At 40.0% G+C, this 25299-nt stretch overlaps 1 protein-coding gene across 5 annotated transcripts in view; it reads right to left on the bottom strand.

Moving 5' to 3' along the window:
* ABI1 (abl interactor 1) overlaps positions 1–25299 on the bottom strand; it is a 77267-nt gene that overhangs the window by 24787 nt on the left and 27181 nt on the right. For 4 of the 5 annotated variants that reach the window (XM_058039237.1, XM_058039246.1, XM_058039219.1 and 1 more), the window contains exon 3: positions 3638–3814. The exons of the other annotated variant lie outside the window; for it this stretch is intronic. In XM_058039237.1, coding sequence (XP_057895220.1) covers positions 3638–3814 — 177 coding nt within the window. The remainder of the gene's footprint in view (positions 1–3637; positions 3815–25299) is intronic. 5 annotated transcript variants of the gene reach the window in all.

Below are 25299 nucleotides of genomic sequence, written 5' to 3'. Positions count from 1 at the left end.
CTTAGCTGCCATTTTACAAATTGCTGCAATTCCACCTGCCTTCTATTCAAAAAGAAGATTATTATAAATTCAAAGGCCAAGTTGAGTTTGGTTTTTAAGTGGAAATTTAAGGCTTTTAAGGCAGCTTCCAAAGCTTCCTCCTTCTCCCTGCTCTTCAACTAAGGATTTTCTGTATGAGTAATTGTGTTTGACCTATTTATTTGCTGGCACAGTATTTTTTTTCTTTCCTTGCACAAAGAAAAAAAAGAGAAGAGGAGGAAGGAAATGTTAAAGTAGCCTCTGCCTAATAATTTTGAACCAAGCTCTACACAGGAAGGTAGATAACAACACTTACTCTTGTTTACAAAGAATTACTTTAGCTACATTCCCCTATGCCTGAGGGTGACAGCTGAGCAACCATTTAACAGACCAGCAAAAACGTCTCCCTGTGTGATTCTTGGAGCCATCAACATATATTTGTATTGCAAAGGAAAGCCTTCTTCCTAGCAAACCAACTTAAAAAGCCCTCCTGATTTGGACTGATGTCAGCCTCAGCTTCATAGGCACGTGTATTTTAAAAAAAAGCAACTTTTGGAGACATTGTCTGTATCTGTCCCTGCAAAGGGAAGGGCAGGGAGTGCAACAGCTGGGGCACTTTGGGGCTGCCATGGAGGTTTCAGGCTGAAGGAGAAAGCACCTGTGATCCTAGGATGCTCCACAAAAGCTTTTCAAGCCAGATTGTGCTGGAGGAGACAGCACTGCCTTCCAAGGAAGTGTCTCCCATCAGTGAGGAAACTGCTGTGGAGAGCAGCTGCTTCCCCACCACTGCCACCCCCACAGAAATTGCTGCATGCATGGGAGACACAGGGGGCATGCAGAGCCCTTCTCCATGCCCCAAGCACATGCATCTGCTTTTGCATCCCTTCTACACAGCCACAACAAGCAGAGACAAACAAAGAAAATGAACTGTGAGTATACACACGAGGTAGTTTTGCATTTGCTCAGACGGAAGACATATGGTGAAGACAGCATCTACCCTGAGGATTACACACCTCCCTAATTTCATTATTTAACTCTGTGAGACATTATTTTTATCTGCACTTTCCATATGAAACAATTCAGGATCACCCTATAAAATATACTACAAATTTAAACAACATTTTTCCTAGGATCAATATTTAAATACATAGAAGCAGAGACAGGGTATAATCCAGTTGAATCCAATATCCTTGTTTTCTCCTCCTTGTATTTTTCCTTTCTTTATCAAATCCTACACCAGAACAGAGTCCCACTAACAGCAATAAATTGTCATCTACAGATTTCAAAGTGTTGTATAATTTTTATTTAATACCTAAATGCCAATATATGCACTGTATCTTACTGACAGCTGGTAAAACAAAACATTCAAAGATCTGCAAGTTAGTCAAACTGACAACTGTTCTAAGCAGATCTCAAACTTCTTTTTCTCTAGAAAAACATGCTTTCTAAGGCCTTATTGGACATGCTGCTGTCCAACTTGGGGTGAAATCTTTGCCCAAGAAAATAAGACTTAACAGAGACTGAAGCATCTTTTAAGACTACTCCAGACGAGACAAGTTTGTAATTCAGTTTATTGAATGTTCTCCCCTAACTGTAGATTCAAGAGGCAACTCAGAGTCTCAGCATCATCTTCCTTTGTGCTGACTTCCAACAGGACTCGATCCAGCTCCTGAAGTTGTTTTGGTTTGATTTTCTGGTAACATCAGTGCCTACATCTAGGTGACTAAGTAAGCTACTTCCGTCAGAACCTTGATGTGTGTCACACTCTTGGAACCCAAGTAATAGGACAGCTAAAACATTTAATTGTGTCATTAAGACAGGACACTCTTTTCAACAGTGTCTCTAACACATGGCAGCCACCTTGAACTACATACCTGAGGTCTGGCTGGCAGTTTATTTCATTTGTATAACAACTTTACATAGAAAATACCAACTGTTTCATATCTTTGACAGGTGTAAAACAGACTTAGGCAAGTCAGTCAAATAAACAATATCAAGATATAATTTGCAGCTGTCTTGTAATTGAGTTGGCCATTTGGTTATTACTAGAGGCTTTTTTACCTCTGAAAAGACCAAGCTTTCAGTATAGAATAAAAAACTAATCTTCAAAAAAACCCTTTACCAAAACCATTCCATAAGAACTACCTAGAAATGAGTAAACAGCACCCACTAAGAAAAGAGGGTTACATGAATAAAGGCAGTAGTACTCCCAAAAGCAAATACTGATATTGGAAGATGCAACAGCTAACCCTTAATAACCTCAGCCTTCATGGATCAAACAACCTGTTTTGAGTCTGCATAACACAAGTAGTTCAGCAAAGCATCAATTTCAGAGACTAACAGTAATTATTTGACTTTTAAAGTCTTCTACAGCACTTGATCCCTGGAGCACTTAAATGCAGAAACCAATAACCTGACATTGAATTTCTGTACTCCCTATTCGTAGAACATTGTCCTCAAATGCAGCCTGTACTGAAAAATCATCAGTTTCTCTGACTCCAGTGTTTCTATTTTATAGCAATTCAGAATACATCTGTCTGTGTCAGGCTTCTACACAACACCTATTCATCAAGACTGGCTTAATTTATTACTGAAAAACAATCCTGGGTTACAGGCTTAATACAGGTTCACCTATAAACTAAAAAAAATCAGGTAGCCTGAAGTCACTACATTAATTCATAGTCTACAGCTGTCATGGTACAGAACTGCTTTCTAACTTGTGCTGGAATTAGACTCCTGTGGACATTTGGAGGGCTATGATGAAGCAGGAGGTTCCCTGGTCTCTGCTGTGCCAAGTCATTCCAAAGATCCTTTCCTCAAGCTCAGCAATTCAAAGGGTCACTTCATGGGCTGATAGAGCTGCACAACTCACTGACCAGAGCACATCAAGGGATGTGCTATCCTTTAGAGGATACACAGGTTTTGAATAAATGCCATCCAAGAGAAGATTATTGCAAACTGAATATACCTTGAACACATGGTCTAGAGGGATACAAAAGTATTTTTTACAAAAAGATAACCAGGAGCAAATGGCGTTATATTAATTCATTCCATCTACAACCATTTCAAGAGAGGTAGACATTATCTTACTAAGGTTTTTATTTAGAGAAAAGGAAAGTTAGGCTGTCCAATGGGAGTAAGACATCAAAAGCCACTGAGATCTAAAAGCAAACTAGCTGCCCCTTTTTCTTCTGTTCACCTACCAAAAAACCCCAACCCCACCAGCCAACTTCCCCATAAGAGATGACTTCCTTTATTTCTTTAGTTATTGAGAAAAACTGAGTGGCAGTGATAACTTAAGGCAGAGGAGGAAGCAGTGATAATTTTAAAAGTCAGTCATGGCTTTTTTGACAAGTCATTAGCCTAAGATGATGAGCCATTATTTCCTGACACTGTGACTGTCACTAACAGTCACAAGGGTAAGGAAAACATTGCTCAAAAAACCCTCACTGTAAACCAATCCATTATGTTATTGAAACGTTTGTATGTGGGAGCACATCACACCCATCACCCTTCCTACCATAAAGGAGCTACACATTTTAGTACCAGTAACATTCTGCCCCGACCCTGCCTCCTGGTCTGTTTTATTTTTGGTCCTCAAGTGTCCAGGAGTTCTTACCTTCACGCCATGGCCAACATCATCCAGCACCGTGTAGTCTATAGGTTTTCGAATATACCTTACAGGACGTTCCATGTTCGCTGGTGCTATAATTTTGTGAGTTCTTGATGTGTTCTTATTGGTCGTCAAAATGCCTATCTCTCTGCGAGCCACCTTTTCTTTATGGATGTCCACAGTCTAGATTAAAAACAAGAAAGTATGGGTTTCTTTAGGCATTTGCTGTTTTCTTTACAGAGCTAGCTACATGTTTAGGTTTCACTGTTAGACAAAGAGTCTGAATGTTAATGCTGCTGGAAGGATGCCAGTTTATTGATGAAATGAGTTTAATCTACACAAACCTTGTAAGAAAATTACACCTTAATGAAATAATCAATATTAATAATAAAATTACAATTATATGTTATTCCTTTGACACCCTAAAGACACTATGCAGATACAGTCCTGACAGATTAACCCTCAGTGTTCTTATGGCTGACACTAGAAATAAATTACTCCATCTCCACAGCTGGGAAACCAGGACAGACAAGCTAAGCAATTTGCTCAGAGCCCCGGAGGGGACTCAGCTTGGGAAGTCTGTGTGGTAATTTCTTTCAGCAAAGCCATCAGTGCATATCAGAGTGAGAGTCTGTACTAGTAGGGACCAATTTCAGCACTGGGGCTAGTTTCAGTCATACTGCTCATAGCAGTTTCACTGAAAGAATAAAATAAAGCTTTAAAGATGCAAGTAAAGGAATATAAAGTACACTGCATTTTATTCAGAAAAAAAAGGAGATAAAGATCCAGCAGTCTGTGAAAAATCAGACTAAGCTTCACATAACAGACACATTCTTCTACATGGAATATAATCACAGCTTAAGCCCTAGCTGAAGAACAAGGGCAAATCAAGCATTGGATGTCACAGAAATCCCATTTCTAGGAAGCCTATTTCGAGATTCAGGGATTGAATGCACTGGTTTAAGTACCTACTAGAACCTCCGAATCTCATTGAAGGAGATGGTATCTGATAACAAAATGCCCCTTTGAGCAAAACCTCTCAAGCCACCACTTTATCCACAGAGGAAAACCAATCTTAGTCTATAAGCATCAATTCTTCCTAGAAAGGCTATCACGGAAAAAAAAAGGTGAAGGTTCAGAAAGAAAGAAAAATCCTTGTCATCCTAAATCCTACCTCATTTTGGTACATATCTAGAAATGATTTAATATAAAATGAATATTGTGATGGGCAAGGTTTTGTTTAGTGAAGCAAAGTCAAAGATGCAGGACAAAATTAGCTGATATTTCTGCTCCTATATGAGGCAAGATAAAAAAAGCAAGATTAGTATTCAGGAAATTAACATTTCTAGGAAAGCCAGCATTCAGCGGTCACTGTGAAATGAAATGTCTTCAGCTGAACTGTCTTTTTCATTAACTGGTGCACATGCTCAAATAATCTTAAATTATCCTGACAACACAAAGACATAAAAATGTAAGACCCTTCCTTAACAGTTCTGATAGGCAGCATTGCAGATTACATGCAGGAATACAGGTAGAGAAGCACCTGAGAACAGTGATACCAAGCAATCTTGTTTTCACAGCTTCAGCTAAATAACAGACTACGTGTAACACTGCTAAAGGTTCTTTTACTTTGAAAGCACACAGAATCTTCATAGAAATAAGAGTTGCAATTTTCCAGAGCAATGCAAGACATTAAGTGTGTATGTCTGCATTAGCTTATATGGAATAAATTAATTAAATATCCCAGGAAAACTTTAGAACAAACTTTATTGTTCTAAACGCTCACATTCTGAAAAATCCCTAAGTCAGGAATTTTAAAAATGCCTTTCCAAATAAGACAGTCCAATACATCAAGTATTTACCTACATCAGTATCAGGTACCACCTACTGCACCCACGTTTTCTCTGGCAGCCAATTTCACAGATGAGAGGATGAAGTCTAAAGAATGAGATTAGTCTAATAATTATTTTTCAAATGCAGCTATTATTTGTCCTTTTCCTTTCAGAGACTGAAACATATACATTAGTTCTGCCTTTTCAGTGTTTTCTTGATCTTGCTGAAACAATTATAAGGGCTGTGCTACATGTTCATCTCTCTTCCAATTTTTCTGCAGAACCAGAACCTTTCTGTTCAATGATAACTGCAGGTCTCAAACTGTCTTACAAAACTCCTAAATAATAAACAAGTCTCCATATTTTGTAATACATGAGCACCGCATGTGAGAGAAAAAGCACTAATTTTAAAGCCCCCTGAATAACATAGCAATTTAGGAGGCTGAGAACATCAATTTAAAAAACATACAACGTTTCAAAGTAGGGTTCTTGAAATACAGCTAGGTTCCTAGAAATAAATCCATGCTTCTACTTAATCCTCACAAACCAAACCTGTTGTTACTAAGAAACTCATTTTTTGTTCAGTGGATGGACAAAAATGCATCTTTATGCTAAGAGTTCTCTTAACACTGACAGCAAAAGATAAAAGACAAAACAAAACAAAGCCCTTCAGAGGACAAAAAAACCACATCTTTTTCTAGCAGGTAGTCCATGAAACTGACTTTTCCTCCCTTCAATGTACAATGAAAGTTCTGTAAGCTACTGGAACAGAGGATAAGAAATTCCAGGAACAGATCCTGTACCATACATGCTTTGGAAACTGACTCAAGTAATACTGCAACAAATTGCTGTTAATGAAAATACCTCTTAGAACAGGAAAATATATATTAATTTTATAAGACAGCTTATCCAAAATTACGTATGGAACAGTGATTTGTCAGGTCTTGGCATGAATTTCAGTGAGAAAAAAAAGAGTACTGCATCACAGTGCAGGGCCAGCAACAGGGCACATATGTAAATCCTGAAAGGCATTCAGATATGCCTGTGCAAGAGACTAATTTGCTGTTCAAAGCAAACAAGACTTCAACTCCTACCACATCTGGTGCACTGGAAAAGCAAGGCAGGATTTTGCCCCTATGCAAAGCAAAGGCTCACAGCATATGCTTTGCCCAGAGCAATAGGCTGCCTGTCAGAGCTACCAGACAGCATCTTACCTCTTCAAGAAATTATTGGGCTTTTTTTAGATCTGCATATTATTAAGTCTTATGTGAACATTATGTAAAACAAAGCACACAACAATTGGTCATTCTTCTATTTTCATTTCTATCTGCTTGATGTTCATGTGGAGGTTTATTGTTTAGTCATACGTGATATTTTTCACTTTCAAAAGAGGAAAAACTCAACACACAAGCAATTTTTAGTAGGATAGCAAAGCTTTCCAGTCAGTCAACAGTTAAATTTCCAAGAAAGACAAGCCACATATACCAGGTAACAGCCAAAACAGACCATTCCCAAAGCTCTGGTCACACCTGACATCTGCAGCTATGAGTGCTTGTTCTGATATGGTAACAAGACAGCTGAACAGTAGTTGGTTTGTGATTTCATGCACAAAACCTACTTTTAGATAAAGATGGAGAGGAACAAAGTATGACTAACTGGCATGGGTTAGCACAGGCTAACAGGCACTTGCAAGCAGTCAGACCAGCTTCAGGTATCTTTGACCTATGCTGAAACAAATACATAGCATAATTTAAAATTTGGGGGAAAGGGCAGGGATTTTCACTCCTAGAAACATAATCCAGTGAGACAAAGCCCAGCTTTGTATTGATTTGGAGAAGAGAGAAAAGACAGTCTTTCCAGAAGCACAATGTGTTTCCTTTGGGAAGCAAATTTAAATGAACTCGTCAAACAAACCCCTTTGCCACTACAACTGAGTGCCAGGGACTATGCCAGCTAATCCAAAAGCCTGGAGGTTGAAGGAACTGTTAATTATTAGCTGATTCCAATATTTGTCTTCTTTAAATCATATAAAATTTAAAAAAGCAGACAGTTGAACAACAGGATGTGGAGTTAAATTTTAACTGTTTGCTTCCTTAGAAGTAGCCTCAAGGCCAAGTGAATGATACAGCAATGATACAGCAAATAGTTGTTCTTTTATTATCCTGTGCTGCAGACACCACTCTACTCATGTGCTAGGGTATGCCAGCCCAGAACAAACAATTTACAATACATAGAGACTGAAACTCTATTAGCTCTGGCCAAGCTAATATAAGGGTATCTAGACATTTTAATAAAGCTCACACATATGGAGTTACTAAAATAAACAAGGAAAAACAAAATCCTTTTCTCTTGAACCACTGCAACTTACAAGTTTAAGGAAGAGCAAAAAGTCACTTCAAAGACTTTTCCTTGGTCTTAAAAATCTAACATTCAAACACATAAGACCAAAAAAAAAATCCTAAGGTTACTTTTAATGACAGCTTTTCAGGCCATTTCATGCAATACTCTGAAGAACTTTCATATCATACAAACAAATGCCCTATGCCACACAGACCTGCAAGCCAGTAACTTTTCAATTTTTCCCTAAACTCACTCAGAGAAAAAGGAATGTAGGATCACAATCCACAGACTTCCATAAGATGCCAATTTCTCTAAAGCAAGGAGACAAGGAAGACTAAGCAAATCTTACTAGCAACAGTTTTCTGTAATTTTGACATTGTTTCTCTTTTTTGCTTTTTCAGTTTGTAGTTAAATATAGGGTTGGGTCTCTTACTAACACTCTATTTCTGGCAAGTAGAGCTCTGATTACAGGGCATCAGTGCTATACATACCTAAATGTCAGCAGAAGAGATTACAATTACAATTATACAAACAAAGCTCAGACATCAGCCATGCAAGCAGCATGACCTGCAACCACGTGGCACCCCCATCTTCCTACTGCACTGGCTGTAATCACAGGTCCTGAGGCTTAGCAAACTGTTCTGCACAAACTTGGTGCTGTACCCTCCCCACAGGAATCTGCTCCACACCTCAAGTCCTGTGTGCACTTTGGGGCAGCTCAGTGCAAGAAGGACAGACTGAAATCAGTGTGTGTCCAGACTGAAATCAGTGTGTGTCCAGAGAAGGGTGAACAAGACGGTGAAAGCTCTCAAGGGAAAGCCATACAAGTGGCTGAGGTCACTTTGCTTCCTCAGCCTTGCGAGGGGAAGGCTGAGGGGTGCCCTCATCACAGCTGACAACTTCCTCAAGGTGGGCAGCACCTCAAGGGAAGGTGCTGATCTGCTCTGCTGAGCAGAAATAGGATATAAGGATATAAGGAAATGGAATGAAGCCATGTCAGGGGAATTTCAGCCTGGATGTCAGGAAAATATTCTTCACTGAGAGGGTGGTTGGTCACTGGAACAGGCGTCCCAGGGAAGTACTCAGGGTCTCAAGCCTGTCAGAGCTCAAGGAGCACCTCGATGACACTAAGTCATATGGCTGAGCTTTAAGGAATTGGACTCAATGATCCTTATTGGTCCCTTCTAACTTTAAATGATTGTATGCTAAACACTGCATCATTGAATTCCAAGTTAATGGAGATAACCACTTCATCCATTCTATACCTGAACAGCAAGATTCTCTTAACCAAAGGGAATTGCTGACAGTACAAGATATAAGAATTACATAAGGAAAAAGAACCCCAAAGACCTCTAGTCAAAGACAAGACAACTGGAACACTAGATTTGACATATCACAGCACAGCAATCCATCAAATACAGTAACTTCTTTCAGCAGAAACTGTGCCTGATGTGACACAAAATACTGGGCAAAGGCACAGGTGTCAGACTGAACTTTGTCAACAGAACTATGCATTGCATGGGACAGTGAGTGGTGCAGAGAAAGCTTTGTTTCCTTCCTCAAACTCTGGCACAACTGTCTGGATTCCAAGCTTACCTCTTCACATTTCAATAGAAAGGTAGCATCCATTCTACTCCCCACAAAAAATTAGTCACAGCTTCAGATTTGATTGGTCATACACAGCAGTAAAATACATATAGGTAAAAACTTTATAACACAAACAAATATTTTCTACAAGTTCACACACACAGACTATAAAGTGTACTAACCAAAGGAAACAACTGAAGAAACAAATGTTAAGGTGCTTTCAGCATCCCTTAATAAACAAAACAACCCAAGCCCTTACACTTTGCAACCTGTTCCTAAACCCAGCTTTAATATAACCCTCAGTGTTATTCTCCAAAACTAGAGACTTTATTGTATTCCTATAGAGTTCATACAATAAGCTTCCCTGAAAGGAAAATAAATTGGTGAGAACAAGAACATCAACTTGCTCTGTTTTAGAAATACAAGTTTATTCCACTGCTGCTTCCTGAAAGAAAGCATATTTAGTAAGACCTTTTAAATAAATGAGTTATGGCTGAGTAAAGGCACTGAAGAGGCCTGGACAATGCACGTTGCACAGGCCACCTGCAAAGAAGTCAGTTTGACCCACAAAAAGAACAATAAAATCCCCAGCTTTAATGAGCTCAGTCAGACAGCTGACTTCAGTGAGAGCACCATTTTAAGCTGTTATTTTGTAAAGAAAATTCAACACAGGGAAATGTGAACATATTTAAACTGCAAATAAATATTCTACAGAGAAGAACAATTATGGGCTCAAGGCACATCAGGCATGAAAAAGCTGAAGTGAGTAGTTTGGGATTTTATGACATAATGTATAATCAGATATCTACACAATGTTACAAATTGCTTATTTCACCAACTCTTGAAGAAAGCACTAGCAACTCAAGTATTTGACTTGAAACTATTGTTTACATACGGTCTGATCCCCACCAAGATACTGTTCAAGAAACTCAAGAAGTTTACCTACAGAAACAAAATAGTTTACTTCTCTCTCTTGTCCAGGAGAGCTCAAGCACTAAGCAGGCCTGGCCTCACAGGACACATGGAGAGCAGAGTGTGGGCACAAGTGGCATTGGCCACCCTCGTTCATCACTGTGCACACTCATTTATTCCATGGGGATCTCCCCCAAAGTATGAGGCTGTATTGGCATTGGGAACTGTAACCCCCGATTCCATTGACTAGAAATTATTTGAATACCTCAACTGTGACCCCACCAATTCAGTTACAGACCAAAACTGGCCAATTTGGTGAGCATTTGCCTCTTCCCAGTTCTTCAGCACAGACACCTGGCTAAGTTAACCAACAACTGAAAAGCATATAAAAAAATGAAAGAAACTTTGAAGTACTGCTCTGTTATCAGGGACTAGGGGAGTCAATCCTATCTCTTAAGGCAGAAGACTGATGCAATCTTCTGTTATGCCCAGTTGGCTATCAATTGTGTGAAATTCAAGTTCCTAGTTAGCTTTGAACAAATTTCATATGAAGGCACCATTTTAGAAGCTTTATACTGGTCATCTTTCGCTTTCATAATAAAAAGGGGAGTGGCCTTTTTTACCATTCCCTCTTCAAGAGACCATTTCAAGATATTTTTAACAGCCTCTTGGACAGTAACCAGAATCAAGTCTGCTAAAGCACTGTCTATTTATCAATTTATCAGTGAATCCACAGAAGAAACCCAGTGTTAGCAACAAGCAACAGTTACTGGAGGAAAATAAAAAGGGAGATGCTTTTTCCAGTTCCCCAAATTTCTTTAAGAACATAAGGATTTCAAGACCTTTTTATTTCACATAAACAATCCTTCAATCCAATTTTCACTAAGGCTAATAGCTGCCTAAACACCACTACAAAAATTCATTTGAGAATCCTCAGAATATCCTGCCATGCCTTTTGAACTTGAACCATGAAATTAAGGTCTCCTATCACTCTCAAGCATTTGGACATCCGAGTTTCACCGTATGTGTTTGTTTTGTATGGGGTGCTGGCAATGTAGGAGGCAACTGAAATAGATTAAAGAGTTGTATTTCCAGAGCTGGAAACACAGCAATGTTTTTGGTAGGTTTATAGACAGAAGTTTCTCACACATTCTTGTCAACATACAGACAAGTGACACAAGTGACAATAGCAGGCCAGGCTCTCCAGAAAGCTTCATCTCCTGAAGTCCTGGTAAATCCAGGCCTCTTAAGGTAAAAGGCTAGAGGAGCCAGATAAGCCATATCTCGTGTAATCTGATATGCCACCTTCCTTTTCCTGCACAGAGGGCTCACATTCAAGAGCTTTCACAGATTGACATGATGAACCAAGGCCAGCAACACAGATATATACAGCAACTTTCACAGTCCATATAAAATGTTTGTCACCAGCAGAGGGGGAAAGCCACTAGAGAGATCAAAGGAAAAATAATGACAGAAATACTAAGTCCCACTTCCAGAAGTAACTCAAACATAATAGTACACTTTCAAAATACATTTCTATACATAAATATATATATAAATTAAATCACAATGCTAACAATGCATTTTACTAATATTATCCAATGGAGAGAAAGGTTTAAGAAGTGTTGATTGTGGGCCTTATTTTGACTGTCTATCAGTATTTCTTCAACTATGTCTGAACATAGATTATATATCAGTTTAATCCTGTGGAGCTAGCCCCTGATTTAGAATTTACACCTTTTTTATATACACTAGCAATTCTTTCTCAGATTCTCCTAGCAATTGATGCTGGCATAAAGCAAACCAGATTTCAGCAACACTTGAAGATATTTTATAACTTCACATAGATTTTTTTTCTGGGATATCAGGACAGCTATAGGGGGTGAGTGGTCAGGTAGTGAAGTACACCACAGACATCCCATTCACTCAGTACTGTTTTTAGAATTCAGAAGCACAAAATGTAAAATAATAATGCACATAGTTTCATATCAAGTTTAAGCTGTATTTACTTCAAGGCATACTTAACAAAAACCTGACTCCTGACTAACAGAACATGTGCTTACAAGTGTTTAAAAAAGAAAAAAGTGTGGTTAAAATCAAGAAACCGAAAACAGAAGATAGAGAAATAGGCTTAAAGATTACTAGCCATAGACAAATAGCCCCACCATTAGCCTTTCTTCCAAAAGGAAGACTAGAATTCACTGAGAATTGGACCCCAACTGGATCCCAGTTTCCACAACACAACCTGTGGAGCGGCACATACACCTATACAACAGTACAGAAAAGGAAAAAGACAGACTTATTCAGCTGAAGGATTATTTCTATAGATGCTTTTCAGAGTACCCTATTGGCAAATCTAGTCATGCACTCTTCTGGAGAAGCTGATCAGAAAGGGGACACAGGGCAAGGACAGACCAGAGGGGCTGGGAGCGGGTACACGGCATTCTAGGACAGGAATCAGAGCAAAGAAATCAGCCCACTTGTCCAAGAGCCAGACTTGAGTTCATGCCTGGTTCTTCTTTCCTGGTGCCAAGTGCAAGTGGGAGGACTGCTATGGAGGATACATATTCATCCCTCAGACAGCACTGAAGGAAAGAAGCTTCTCACATTATTCTCTTAATGGTTATTTCAGGCATGTTCATGTGAGAGGGTGATCAGATAAAATGGGGCACCTGACAGAAGCCAGTAGGTCTCACCTGTGAAATGCACCTCACAGAATTAGGGTCTATGAATGAGAAACATCTTTGGAGAGACACAAGGAAGTCTCATCACATCCTCACCCCCTGCTCCCCACTTTCCCCAACTGAGAGGAAGATGATGTCAACACAGAGCATAAGGAGGGGAGGTCCACAGAGCATGTCTGGGAACAGGGAGAGGAATGTGGGAAGTAAGACTGGCAGATGGCAACTGAAGGCAAATGGAGTTTGAGTCCTGCAGAGGAAGAGATTTTTAACAGCTCTAGAGAGGCCCCTCTTATAGAAAGAAAGAAAACAGTTAAGACAACAGCCCTCCCTCCTCTCCGCTGCATTGGTGAAATGCCAGAAGCACTTTGCTAAAGTTCACATAAGCATGGGGGAAATGGAACTTCAAACATCTGGAGAATGGAGGTCAGACAGCGCTGCAGCAGCAGCTGGCCCCGCACGCAGGAGGCGGCTGTCTGCCAGCATGTCAGCCAGGGAAGAGGTGGGATGGGGCTGGGCCTAAAAGCAAGAGCCTGGAAAACAGCAGATTGAAGTTCTATTCCTGGCTCTGCCAGACTTCCTGCTCTATGCCAAGTGAGAGCTTTGCTGCTTGTGCTTGGAGCTGTGCACCTGCACCAGGAATAGACAGGGCACAGGTGGGCACAGGTACAGGCAGCACTGCCATAGCTGCCTGCTCTGGGCACAGTGACACACAGTGACAGCCTCGATTTCTCTGCTAAACACTTTCCACCGATGTTTTTAATTGCTAATGAAAGCACACAAGTGAGTCACAGGTAACACTTCCTGTGCTTTGGCAAAACCTACCGTCAATTTTAGCCATTTGAGCAAACTAAATGTACATACACTGCAGTAAGAAGTCTGTTATGAACATTATTCATTAAAAAAAATAAACACTAGCTCTCCAATGACCCGTGATACATGTTTATATGGAGTACAACATATTTTTTGTGTTCTAGATAAGCTTCTTTTCTTTCAAAGGCAACTGCTATTTCAATACCTTCTTCAAGAGCTTGAGTATAATAAACAGAAAAAATGCATCACTAATGTAAATCTCTGTGGGAAGACAGAAGAGGAGAGAAGGCAATTATCTCCACTTGCCTCCTAAAGTCTATGCTTTTCAGCACCCAATGTCAGGAGTGGGGGAAGAGAAAGAAACAGCTTCCATGGTGTTATTCCCTGTTCTGACACAAAATCCCTGATCACTCTAGAATATGGTTTCCAGTATTTGCAGCAGATTGAGCTGAGGCTGAACCCCACACCCAATCACTTCAGAAGCACAGCACAACAGGAAGTACAGACCCAGCTCTGCATCAGATCAAAACTACAGCACATGGCAAATTAACAACTGGTAACCATTCACTTGAGTTTCACACTGCCACAAACATCTTTCTGAATGTCAGTTCTTTTACTCAGCCCTTCCTCTAGCCCACCACTTCCCCTTCACCAAGACAGGATCCCAATAAGAGAACTCCCAAGGTCCACCCCCTCTCCTCTAGTGCTCTACACAGTGAACTGAACAGACATTTCAATGCTTAACTAACACCAGTTGCTGATTAAAATCAGTCTTTAAATTGGAAGACACTTCAAAAGAGAAGTGTTTCAACAGTACAATCTGATGGATTTTTGACAGAATAACATTTGGGATGTGCAGTCATGTTGCATTTGTATTCAGCCCTAAAGAGCAGATAAATGCTTTTGATTATGCAAAGTCAAAATTCCAGCTGTATGTGTAAGTGTATTTCAGTCTGTGAAATTAGATACCAGTAACTTCAATTTTTTTTTCTGGGTATTCCTGAAGATGAGCACGACTAAGTCAATTCAAAAGAAAAAAAAAGAAAAAGAAATATGCTTATGCAAGCTTCCATATAAGAGTTCCAGCATCTTAAAGTAGCTGACTGAGTCCTTTTCCTTACTGGAAGCAATGCACTTGTCTAGAATTAAACAAAACATACAAACCTAAATATATTTTTGACTGTAGGAAAGCACAACAGAAAGGAAAAATTAAATGGCTTCTTCGGTAGTTTGGACTCACTAAGAACCACCATGGGAGTAGAACAAAACTGTATGTCAAACGAAAAGCATTTTGTGTGCCAAAAAAAGCAACTTCATAGGAGATGAACATGTGCAATTGCAAAGAGCACTGCAGGTGGCTGAAAAGGAAACCATCTAAAAAAAGCCTATGAAAAATAAACTCAACAGAACAAGTCTGAATTTTCTGAAAGTTTGTCTGAGGTAAGAGTCTGATAAAGCTGTAACAATGATGAGTCAGAATGCTCATGTCTGAACAACAAATAAAAAAAAGCCCAAAACCCAATACTTCACATTTAGTTGTAAGTTGGCAAGTCAAATTGGGAAGAGCATGGAACAAAACCCACGCCAAAAGAAAGTGAGCTAATATTGCCTTAGCCTTAATGCATCACCTCTTCAGTGCTTTATTTAATCAGCTCTAATAGCAAAAATAAAAATTTTTCCAATAATAACGGTTATGTTATTTGGATGGGATAGTGGACTTATTGTATATTTCAAAATAATTATTATGCTAAAGAGTAAAAAATCTCACACATAAAAGCTATTCTCATTTATCACATGTATTTACTTGAAAGTGGTCTGGATTAATTTTCAGACACATTTTTCTTAAAACAAGAAAATTCCAACTAGCAAATGACCTAAAACCAACAAAAAAAAAATACACATACACAAAAACACCTCTCCCAAGCATGCCCCTTCTCCACATGAATTCAGGGCCTATGAGATGTCTAAGTTCTGACAGATGTCTGACAGTTCTCAAAGACTGTTCCCCACACACATAAAACAAGGACAACATGTTGGAATTACGATGGGTATCCTTTAGCTACCTGCAGATACAGTCTGATTACAAATCACCCAAGGCACAATGTTCCTTCTATCCCTCTTTGATCATGTCACCTGATGGCAGTGATACAAGCTACTGGAACATGTGCTGGTTTTCAGCTGGGTCAGCACTGCACCAGGACTAACTCAGGAGTATTAATTCAACAGCCATCACGTGGTTAAAAGTCACACTATCTACACCACAAACCTGCTTGCATTCGTGCCACAAACACAGCTTACCCTACACGAAATGTCTATTTCTCATTTCCTAAATGTTCAAGAGTAGAATATTCCACTTTGTCCAGAAGAGAACTACTAAAGTTCTGGACTTCTTTTAAAAGATTTTTTTAATAAAAATGTAGACAAGATGCTACAGCAAACAACTTTGTTGCAGCACTACAAGGTGCTACTCCAATGGAGTGATAAACAAAAACAAGGATTTGTTTCCTCTTGTCCTCCTGCCCATCAGTAAAATACAGTGGCAGGAACAATCCTCAGCCACTACAGATTCCAATCTAAAAGTTTTCAGTACACATATTCTACTTTACAGTTCACTTACTCTACTCATATTACTGTCTTCTGCATATTCTTGTAGCAAAGAGCCCTTCCATGTCCCTTGAGTACCAAAACAATCTGGGTCTGTTTCTTGCTTTCGTTTTCAGAGACAAACATAGAACAAAATGGATCCACTTCCTTACTCTGCCTGTCCTGTCTCAAACCCCCGTCAGCAAGAAGGTACATCAACACAGGACAAGATCAGAAGTATTATGAACTTCCATCAGCTCAAGCTTAATATACTCAGGCAAAAAAGGAGAGTTGACAAAAACGCCCTCACATGTTTCCTAGGACTGTGCTACTATTTTGGACTGAGTCATACAGACTTCTTGCAATTTGGGATATATTAAGTAAAAGCAGAAGACAGACAAGCAAATCACCAGCATGTATGACATTTACCAGTTTAACAAAGTGGGAAGGAAGGGCCAAGGCAGAGATGGAATTGCTAAACTTGCTCTAATTCTCTATTGCCATTTTTATTCCCACACACAACTCAAGCAGGAAGTTGCACATTGTTTCTGTAAATGGATTTCCCTTAGCCTCCCAACCCTTGGCCACAACTGAAATGAAATACTGCAGTTCTGTCTCTTGGTAACATCCAGATAGCCTCAGAAGTCGCAGCAGCACTTACCCCATACTGAGCCACAACCTTATCCACCCTAAACTTTTTCTACCTAAGGCAGGCCCTACTGGCAGAGGGAGCCTGGCCCAAGAAGCTGTGCCATAAATCAGCCCCTCCATCTGGGTCACACCTCAGGCCTGCACAGGCACACACCCAAAACTGAGATCTTGACTTTGTCCTGTGCAAGAGCAACTGAACACAAACACTGCAGCCTGATGGCAGGTTAAGAGACAGGGCAAGTCTTGAAGAGAGTCTTGTGTGTAGGCAGAGAGACACAGGCACACCACTAGGGCCCTGCTGCTTAATGTATCATTCAACTATTGCTACAGTCAATTCATTAGACTGGTAATGTGCTCAGAATCAGCAATTTCCACTGTGCAGTTATTAGCATATTGATTAAATATGATTGCAAACACTTGGGGAGAAGCAGAGCATTAGCCACTGGAGAAGACATAGAGAATGAAGCCAGTCAAAGAAGCAGCTGGAAGTCTGCAGTTTTCAAGACCTTGTCTCCAGGATAACTGAGCCCACAATTCAGGGAACAGGGGGCAGAGAACAAAACACTGTTTGTCACAAGATAATGGCAGGAAAAAGAAGACTGGCCATCTCCTGCTGTCACTTGAGGCAGAAGTAATACATATGCTACACAAATATTGACCACTGAAAAGTTTACAGGAACTGAGGAGGGCACAGGGATGCCCTGGTGAGGATGCTCCCAACACCATGGTGGGTTATAACCCTCTGAATGGCACCACACAGTTTCAAGAGACAGCTATTCCACACCACAGTAACATGTGCACAACTGGACACTGACCTGTGCAGTGCTGGACAGCCAGACACACACTGCAGAGTCACTGAACACCTGCAGGAAACCTGAGTGCACAGGAGAGCGGTGGGGATTGACACACAGCTACCTCAGTCAGGGAGGGAGGTGCTGCTCACTTCCCAAGAGATGAAGGGTACATCACAACACTATTTCATGGGCTGCTAAAGACAGCTGTGCAAACTTCTGTGGCCTACCTCCCCCCACTGCTTTGTCTGGGGAGGTCAATGTACTTTTTGGATTTAAACTGTGTATATCCACTCAGCAATGCAGAGTGTGTTTATTCCCAGAAGTATACAGCTAATATAAATAACAACTACACATTTAAGAGCTGCCACGACTAAGGAATCTCAGCAAATGGGAAGGAGGGGGAAAAGCACACAGGAAAATTATCCAAGATCTGCAGACTGCTCACAATCTGTTTTCCCAGGATGTTTGCTTAAGTCACATAATTGTTTGCAGAACCTCTGCTTTCTAAAAATGCATTTGGAAAAATTCATTCCACATTTTCTTAAATCAGTTCCTACTGATTAGATGATGCTTTTCAATATTCTCAAAGTAGGTGACCAGTCATTATCCAATAATGACCAGTCTGCCTCTGAAACATATTCTAGGCAAACATTTCACATGAAAATGAGTATTTTTAAAGTTTTCCAAATATTTTTTTTAACTGTTAGATATATTTAGTCCGAATATTCAAGCCAGCTCTAGTAGAGAGCACCTCTGAAGAAATTTTTGCATTGATTGAAGGACTACACATTAATGCAGCTCAAGGAAATAGAATTTTGAAGTTACTGGGCTGAAAATAAGATGTAACTTGGAGTTGTGGTCCCCTCACTCTCCTTTTGTTCCCACAAATGGAGGTCTAGAAGTATGAAGCAAGCTAACTGGGAGTGAAGCTTGATATTCTTGCCGCCAGCCCAGGGGCACTGCAGGAGGAATCTGCTGCTTAAAGCAGCAAAATCCCCAGTGATTGAACTTGAGTTTTGCTCAGTGAAGGCTTATGGAAACCATCCCCCGCTTCCTGAGCTTTTTGTTATTTATTCATGTGCCACAGCCTGAGCTCAGAAAAGGAAAAAACTTGTTATTTTAACCAAAGCACCATGAACACCCCCAGAAATTCTCTCCTCCAGTTTTAGCATTCAGATTCCAGAGTACCATCAAACACAACCACTACACCATGAGTGCTTTGAAACTGTAATAGATGCAACACTTCTGGGGCCAGCTGTCATGCCACCATCAAAATAAGGCACTAGCAGACATATCTATGGGTCTGAATACCATCCATAACACAAAACCAGATATGCTTAATTACACATCAGTTTAGGATGAGGCCAAACCAGGGATATGGAAGTAGTGCAATGGCCATCCTCAGTGTGAAGAGTGGAACAAATAAAATAAAGGATGATCTGGCTCCTATCAGCTTATAGGTGATATAACCCTATTGGTACTGGCTCTTAATTTGAGATTCAAAATGCATGAGGAAACTAAATCAGAATACAGTGACACAGGTAAGAGATTAGATAGCTGAGAAAGGCTAATTTGTTTCAGGCCTTTTGACTGAAGGACTTCTCTCTTTACCTTAACAACTCATAATTACATGAAGTTAGAACATTTCTGTTATGATTTGGAGGTTCCTCCATTTCACAAATGGAATTGTCCTCAATTACTTCAGCATCTCACTCATCACCACAGCAGGCAAAAAGTGCCATGAGATGGAGTCTGAAATAATATCATATTTCTACCATTCTTCCTCTCTCAGAAGCCATAATCTGCTAAGACTATGCGCAGGTCAACTGCATCATTTCAAGTTAAGTTTCTTTCTTATTTTTAATCTAAGTTTTAACTAAAAGAAATTCAATAACTATTTAAAGGAGTGCATAAATTGCTAGTCCACAACAGCAGGCATTTATTAGCTTAGCATATACTACCTTTGAGCTATTAAAGAGCAAAAAAATATGTACCCTGCTCAAAAACTTCAGTTAGCATCTTTTTCAGCCTAGCTTAGGTGACAAGCCTTTTTCACAGTAGAACTCCTCTTTTCTAGTCTTCTACTACATCTGACCATTCCTGCATCTTGCTCAATACTTGACTTAACAACACAAGTAAGAAAATCCTATAAATGGACAAAGAAGGATCAGCTTCCCAAAGACGACATTTATCTTCTTTCCAGTCCGATAAAGGTTGATTTGTGGTTTGAAGGCTTATCTTGCAACCTTATAAAGCCCAGTTTTGAACACAGTTCAAAAATAATAACTTAAAATGAAAAAAAAATAATCCTCTAAGACACTGAGTTCATCATGCAAGCAGAAATTTCTACATTCAAATCAAGCCCTTCAGTCATTATTCAATTTCCTTGTTTTTATATTTTCAAATTATGGCCCAAATGACTTTTCCTGAAGCAATTATATGTTTTATTATTTCCATCATGACCCCTCTCAACTCTAAGGTCCCCATCCTACTTGTTCTTAGTTTATATATAGAAGCCTAATAGCTTTTAATCATACCCTTGCTGCTCCTGGTCTTGCCACACAGAGGAATTTGAGATAGCATGACAAGATCAGGTTGATTACTATTTCTCTCTTGCAAGCAAGGACAGAGAAGCCAGTTAAAGAAATAGCAAGCCATGCTTCAGTCCTGGGGTGAGACCATGCTGAATTGTACCACTGGATCCATTGTAAATAATCATCCTTGGACAACGTGTGAGGGGAAAAAGAAAATGCTTTTAGGCATGAACAGGTGAAGCTACATTAAACATCAGCACTCATACAAGGACACATTCATTAAGAAGTCACAGCTACTCAGCAGATTCTCAAAGAGGAAGCAAACAACATACAAAACCATCACAATCAATATGTGGTTCTGTGGTCACATATTACTTACATTTTTATGCCAATGAGACAGAATTAGGTACAATATTAGCCAAAATTATAAAATAATCTATTTGTTGGAACTAGAATTTAATATTAGAGAGGAAAATGACAGCTTTAGTAAGCTACATTTTGGAATTGAGAAAGAGGCACACATACTTTCATGCTGGTTACTTCTATGTACATAGTAAACACTCCAAAAAGGAATGACTGAAAGAGCAAATGATGGCCTTAGCTAATTGTCAATCAAAATGTGCTCATTCAAAACCCATTCTGTGTTTTGTCAAAAAATAAAAACCCTTTTAAAAGTACAGCTTTTAAACAAACAAATTTATTTCTATTTCTATTATTTCTATTTAGAGAGTTTTATTTCTATTATGGCCACAATGCCCCCTCTGTGATGGCACTTGCAGCAGGGTCAGGGAAGAATTAACAATATTCTCCAGCAAAATAAGCTGTCCCAAATAAACAATGTTCAGGGTAATCTATTTAGGTCTTTAGCCACAAATTATATCACCCAACACCATTTCACATTTTTGTGCAGTACAGGAAAGGGAAACTTCCCTCTGTGGTTTGTGACTGCCCCAGTGATGCAGAGATGATGCTGGGGAAGGGAAGGAATTCCCACTGGGGCTCCAGAGCCACAGAAGTGCTTAGTAAGATTAACATAGTTGGACAGATTTTAACACTTCATACACACTTTATCAAAGTTACAAAAAACCAACAGAAGTTGTCCCAGCTTTAGAAGACCAGAGACCAAGTAATTCATAGACCTCCCATGTGTTCTCTGTATGTGTATGACCTGTAAGGGGGCTTTTACAAGACATCCATAACATGTATCAATGGGCCCCAAAAGGCTACTAATAAAGAGAAAAAAGTCAAACCAGCAGCACCATAAAAAGTGTCAGAGTTATTACTGGCTGATAAACACTCATGTGAATCATTACTTGGTTTTCCACCTGCAGATCAAAGTTAACTAAGCACTTATTACCAGCCAGAAGAAAATACTAAGCAATTCCTATCTGAATGGCACAAGAAGTCCAGCCACAAGCACCCAGCAGGATTTTTTTCTTGAGTGGCAGCTTCAGTGATGCTGTACAATGAATGCTGTTGCTCATCCTCTTCACAAGTAAGCTTCCGGTACTCATTTTTCCCCTCAATTTCCCCAAAAAGAGTCAGTTAAAGCACACCACTACCCAGCTGCCACAAAAAGCAAAATTCCAAATAGCTGCACTGGATGGCACAGGTACAACAACTGAGTAAATGCTTTGGTAGCTGGCTACCTGCTGTTTTATTAGGCACAATGTTCTTATCATCTCATACACGGCATTTATGCAATTAAAATATTGACAGAGATAAAACTTTAATTTTATCTAAACCAGGAAGTATTCATATGTGATGACTGGTGGGTTACTAAGACTTGAAACAGAAGTAAAATCACTTTCAGGCAGCAAGCTAACCAGATGCATCTGAAGAAAAAATCCCAAGATTCCTTGGAAAGTCCAATATGTGACTTCATATCAGGTCAGTGACGCATTTCGTCTGTATGGTTTATCTCCCAGATATGAGAGGTTTTAATGAAAAAGACTGCACAAACACTGATGTCTCCTTTGTTACACAAAATCGTCAAAAAGGCCTTTCAGAGTCATGTTCACAGTCCTGGATTTTTGGCTTTGACTTCAGAAAACAAGAGGCTGCATCAGGTCTCTTAATTTAGTATCTAGAGCTTACAGCAAAATAACCACTGAGCAGAAAGAAGGTGTTAATGGTCTAAAACACACTGAAAACTATGCATTCAGACTGCCCTTCTAGCAGACAGTGGAATGGGAGTAAGCATATGCAGGAATTGATGACAGTCAAAGGCTATTAAAGTAAGCAACTTTGCTCATTCCCCAAAAATATGTTCAAAACCCTGCATTCCACCGGGGAAAAAAATAAGTGTACAACAAAAGTTTCTGATTCAGCTTCTTCATCAAAGCAACTGCTCTTCTCCCTCACAGAAAGGCTGACGTTGTGGTTGCTCTCTCATAGGTGTTCATAACTGAGTATCATGGGAGGGCTCTTTGATTTGTTTGTTGGTACTGTGCTGGGGTTTTCTTTTTGACTGCATCAGCTGAACTGCACAGGGATTACAGACATCCTACATGCATTCATTTGTGGACATGAAGGGAATTTCTCAGCTGAATGGCTGACAAGGCAACTCTTACACATTACACTATTTTCTGAGCAATTTATATATATCATGTAGAAGCTGATATGCACAAAGTTGAAAACAATTTTCATAAGCAGACAGATAAACAGAGCAAGCACAGCACAACTTCTTGAAGCCTTGGCCTCTGTGAGGGAGAGAACAGGAAGAACAGGATGTGAAGCAAAGGCCACAGATAACTGTCAGCACTTTATTAGGAGAGAGAACATCACCCAAGGCAAGCTTAATCTAAACAAAAGGTGCAAGTTTCTTGCCATATTTAGAGTATTTGTGGCTGCTGACAGGCACAGGCAGTCCAAGAGAACCAGACAGAAGACATTAGTTTTCTAATATATACAATATTCGATGATGCACTAGTTGCTGCTGAGACTTTTGGTCTCTCCACACACTTCTGAATGTGTGGAAAGGAAAGTCTGAATGGAAGTGGAACTTACAACATTTGTAAGATATGTGATGGCAGCTTCTCCCCTGACTTTGTAATTATCTTCCCCCCTCCATCACCAATCAGTTCCAATAAATTATCATATGCCTTTCAAGGATACAAAGTCAGCTTTTAGGATACATCCAGCTGCTGCAGTGTAACACCAAAAAGAGTCATGGCAGAGATCCAGTGCTGCATCACACTCCAAAATAAAAAGGCTTTTCTCATCTCCATGTACTAATCTGCCAAGCTTCAGCTTATGGCTAGCTGTTTAACATTACACTGTCACTATCAGGCAAAAGACTAACTGCAGAGACAGAAACAGACTTAAGTACTACTGGGCTACCATAGCATCACTGCTTTGCTTTTTCTTTAGCAGAGCAAACTAACACAACTCCTTCAACCTCTCCTTGCAGGCTGCTCCATGCCCCTGACCATCTCTGCATCCCTGTCTGCTGGACTCACTAGCGTTAGTGGTTTCCCTAAATCACTCTTGAACAATACAGAGGTGACACAAAAAAAAAAGAAAAACCAACAAGCCAGATTCAGCGCTCCTGATGAAATCGTATCACTGCCTTTGATCTGTCAGCCACAATCTTCCCAAGGCAGCCCCACCACACGGCTTCTCTTATTGAGAGAGCCTTGTGGTGTTGGCTCATGCTCAGCACAGCACCCATCAGCACACCAGCTCCTTTCTAGCCCATTACTACTCACACAGTCTCCTCCCAGTGCATAAAAATGCACGCTGGGCCCTACCCTAGGGTGTAGGACCTTGCACCTTGCCCAGTTTGCCAAGGATTTTGCTGGTTCAATAAGAGTCCTGTGTACTGAAGCTCGGCCCTTGAGTGCATGAATCACCTTTCCTAACTTAGAGTTAGTCCCAGATTTGTTGAGGATATGCTTTATGTTCTGAACGGTCTCCAAAGAATGTTCTGAACACTGTGGGCTCCAGTACTGACCCTGCTGTTAGTAGCAGTCAACCATTTGCTAGTTCTGGCTGATCTTCTCTCCAATTAACAGTCCTTCCATTTAGCCCATATGTTCTTTAGGCCAGAGACAAAGGTCAGGGGTCAAAGCATGTACTTCTTTTAATGAGGCAACTTCAGCATAGAAGTACCTGGACAGCTGTACTTTGCAAGCACAGTCACCATTAAGAGGATCTGGAAAGGTCTTTTGCTCCCATCTGTAAGTGTACTAAAGTACTTCATGTAATTGCTTTTTTCCAGGCATGACCATCCACATTCATCAGCAGATCTGTCACATTTTCTACCCTGTTTCTACTTCTTGGCTTTCAAAAATGAATTAAACTATGCTGTGATCATACAGCGCAATCCCTAAATGCAGTATCACATTAATCCAAAGCACACACACACCTTGAAAGCTCTTTTCCACAAAAACTCAATCATAAAGAGTCACCACTGTACCTGCACTGCCTTTTGCCTCTTCAAACACCAGAGATGGGCTGAGCATGTAACAGCTCTTGTGCTCCTCTTCCCTGCCAAACACCAACTTGCTGCTGCTTTGGAGCTCACCCCTTACAGCCCCACAACATGTTCAGCAGGACTTCTCTGAAACCTAACCCTCATCAGTCCTGACTGGCAGCAAACCCACTGGAAAGGCCTTAGTATTTGGGATTGTCCACATGTGATTCAACACAGGCTACAGCTGCAGGACTCAGCCTACAAGCAGATATCTGTTTATCTGCACTGCTGCCCTGACTTTACCTACACACCCATACCACAGCAACACAAGGCATTTGGCTTTCTGCTTGCACATAGCACTTGAATTACACATGCAATTAATTAGACATGGATGGTAACAGGCAAGATTCTTCTGAACTAATTCAGGGGAGTTTTTAAATTATTTTTTTAGTTCTAAAAGCTTATCACTTTAAATGGCAACAAAAAATGTGTGTGTATCTTTTTTTGCTGAGAGTGATGTTTTC

Source organism: Melospiza georgiana, chromosome 1 (genome assembly GCF_028018845.1).
Source record: "Melospiza georgiana isolate bMelGeo1 chromosome 1, bMelGeo1.pri, whole genome shotgun sequence".
NCBI classification, from domain to species: Eukaryota; Metazoa; Chordata; class Aves; order Passeriformes; family Passerellidae; genus Melospiza; species Melospiza georgiana.
The sequence above is the reverse complement of the archived record's forward strand: the minus strand, read 5'-3'. Positions and strand labels throughout refer to the sequence as shown.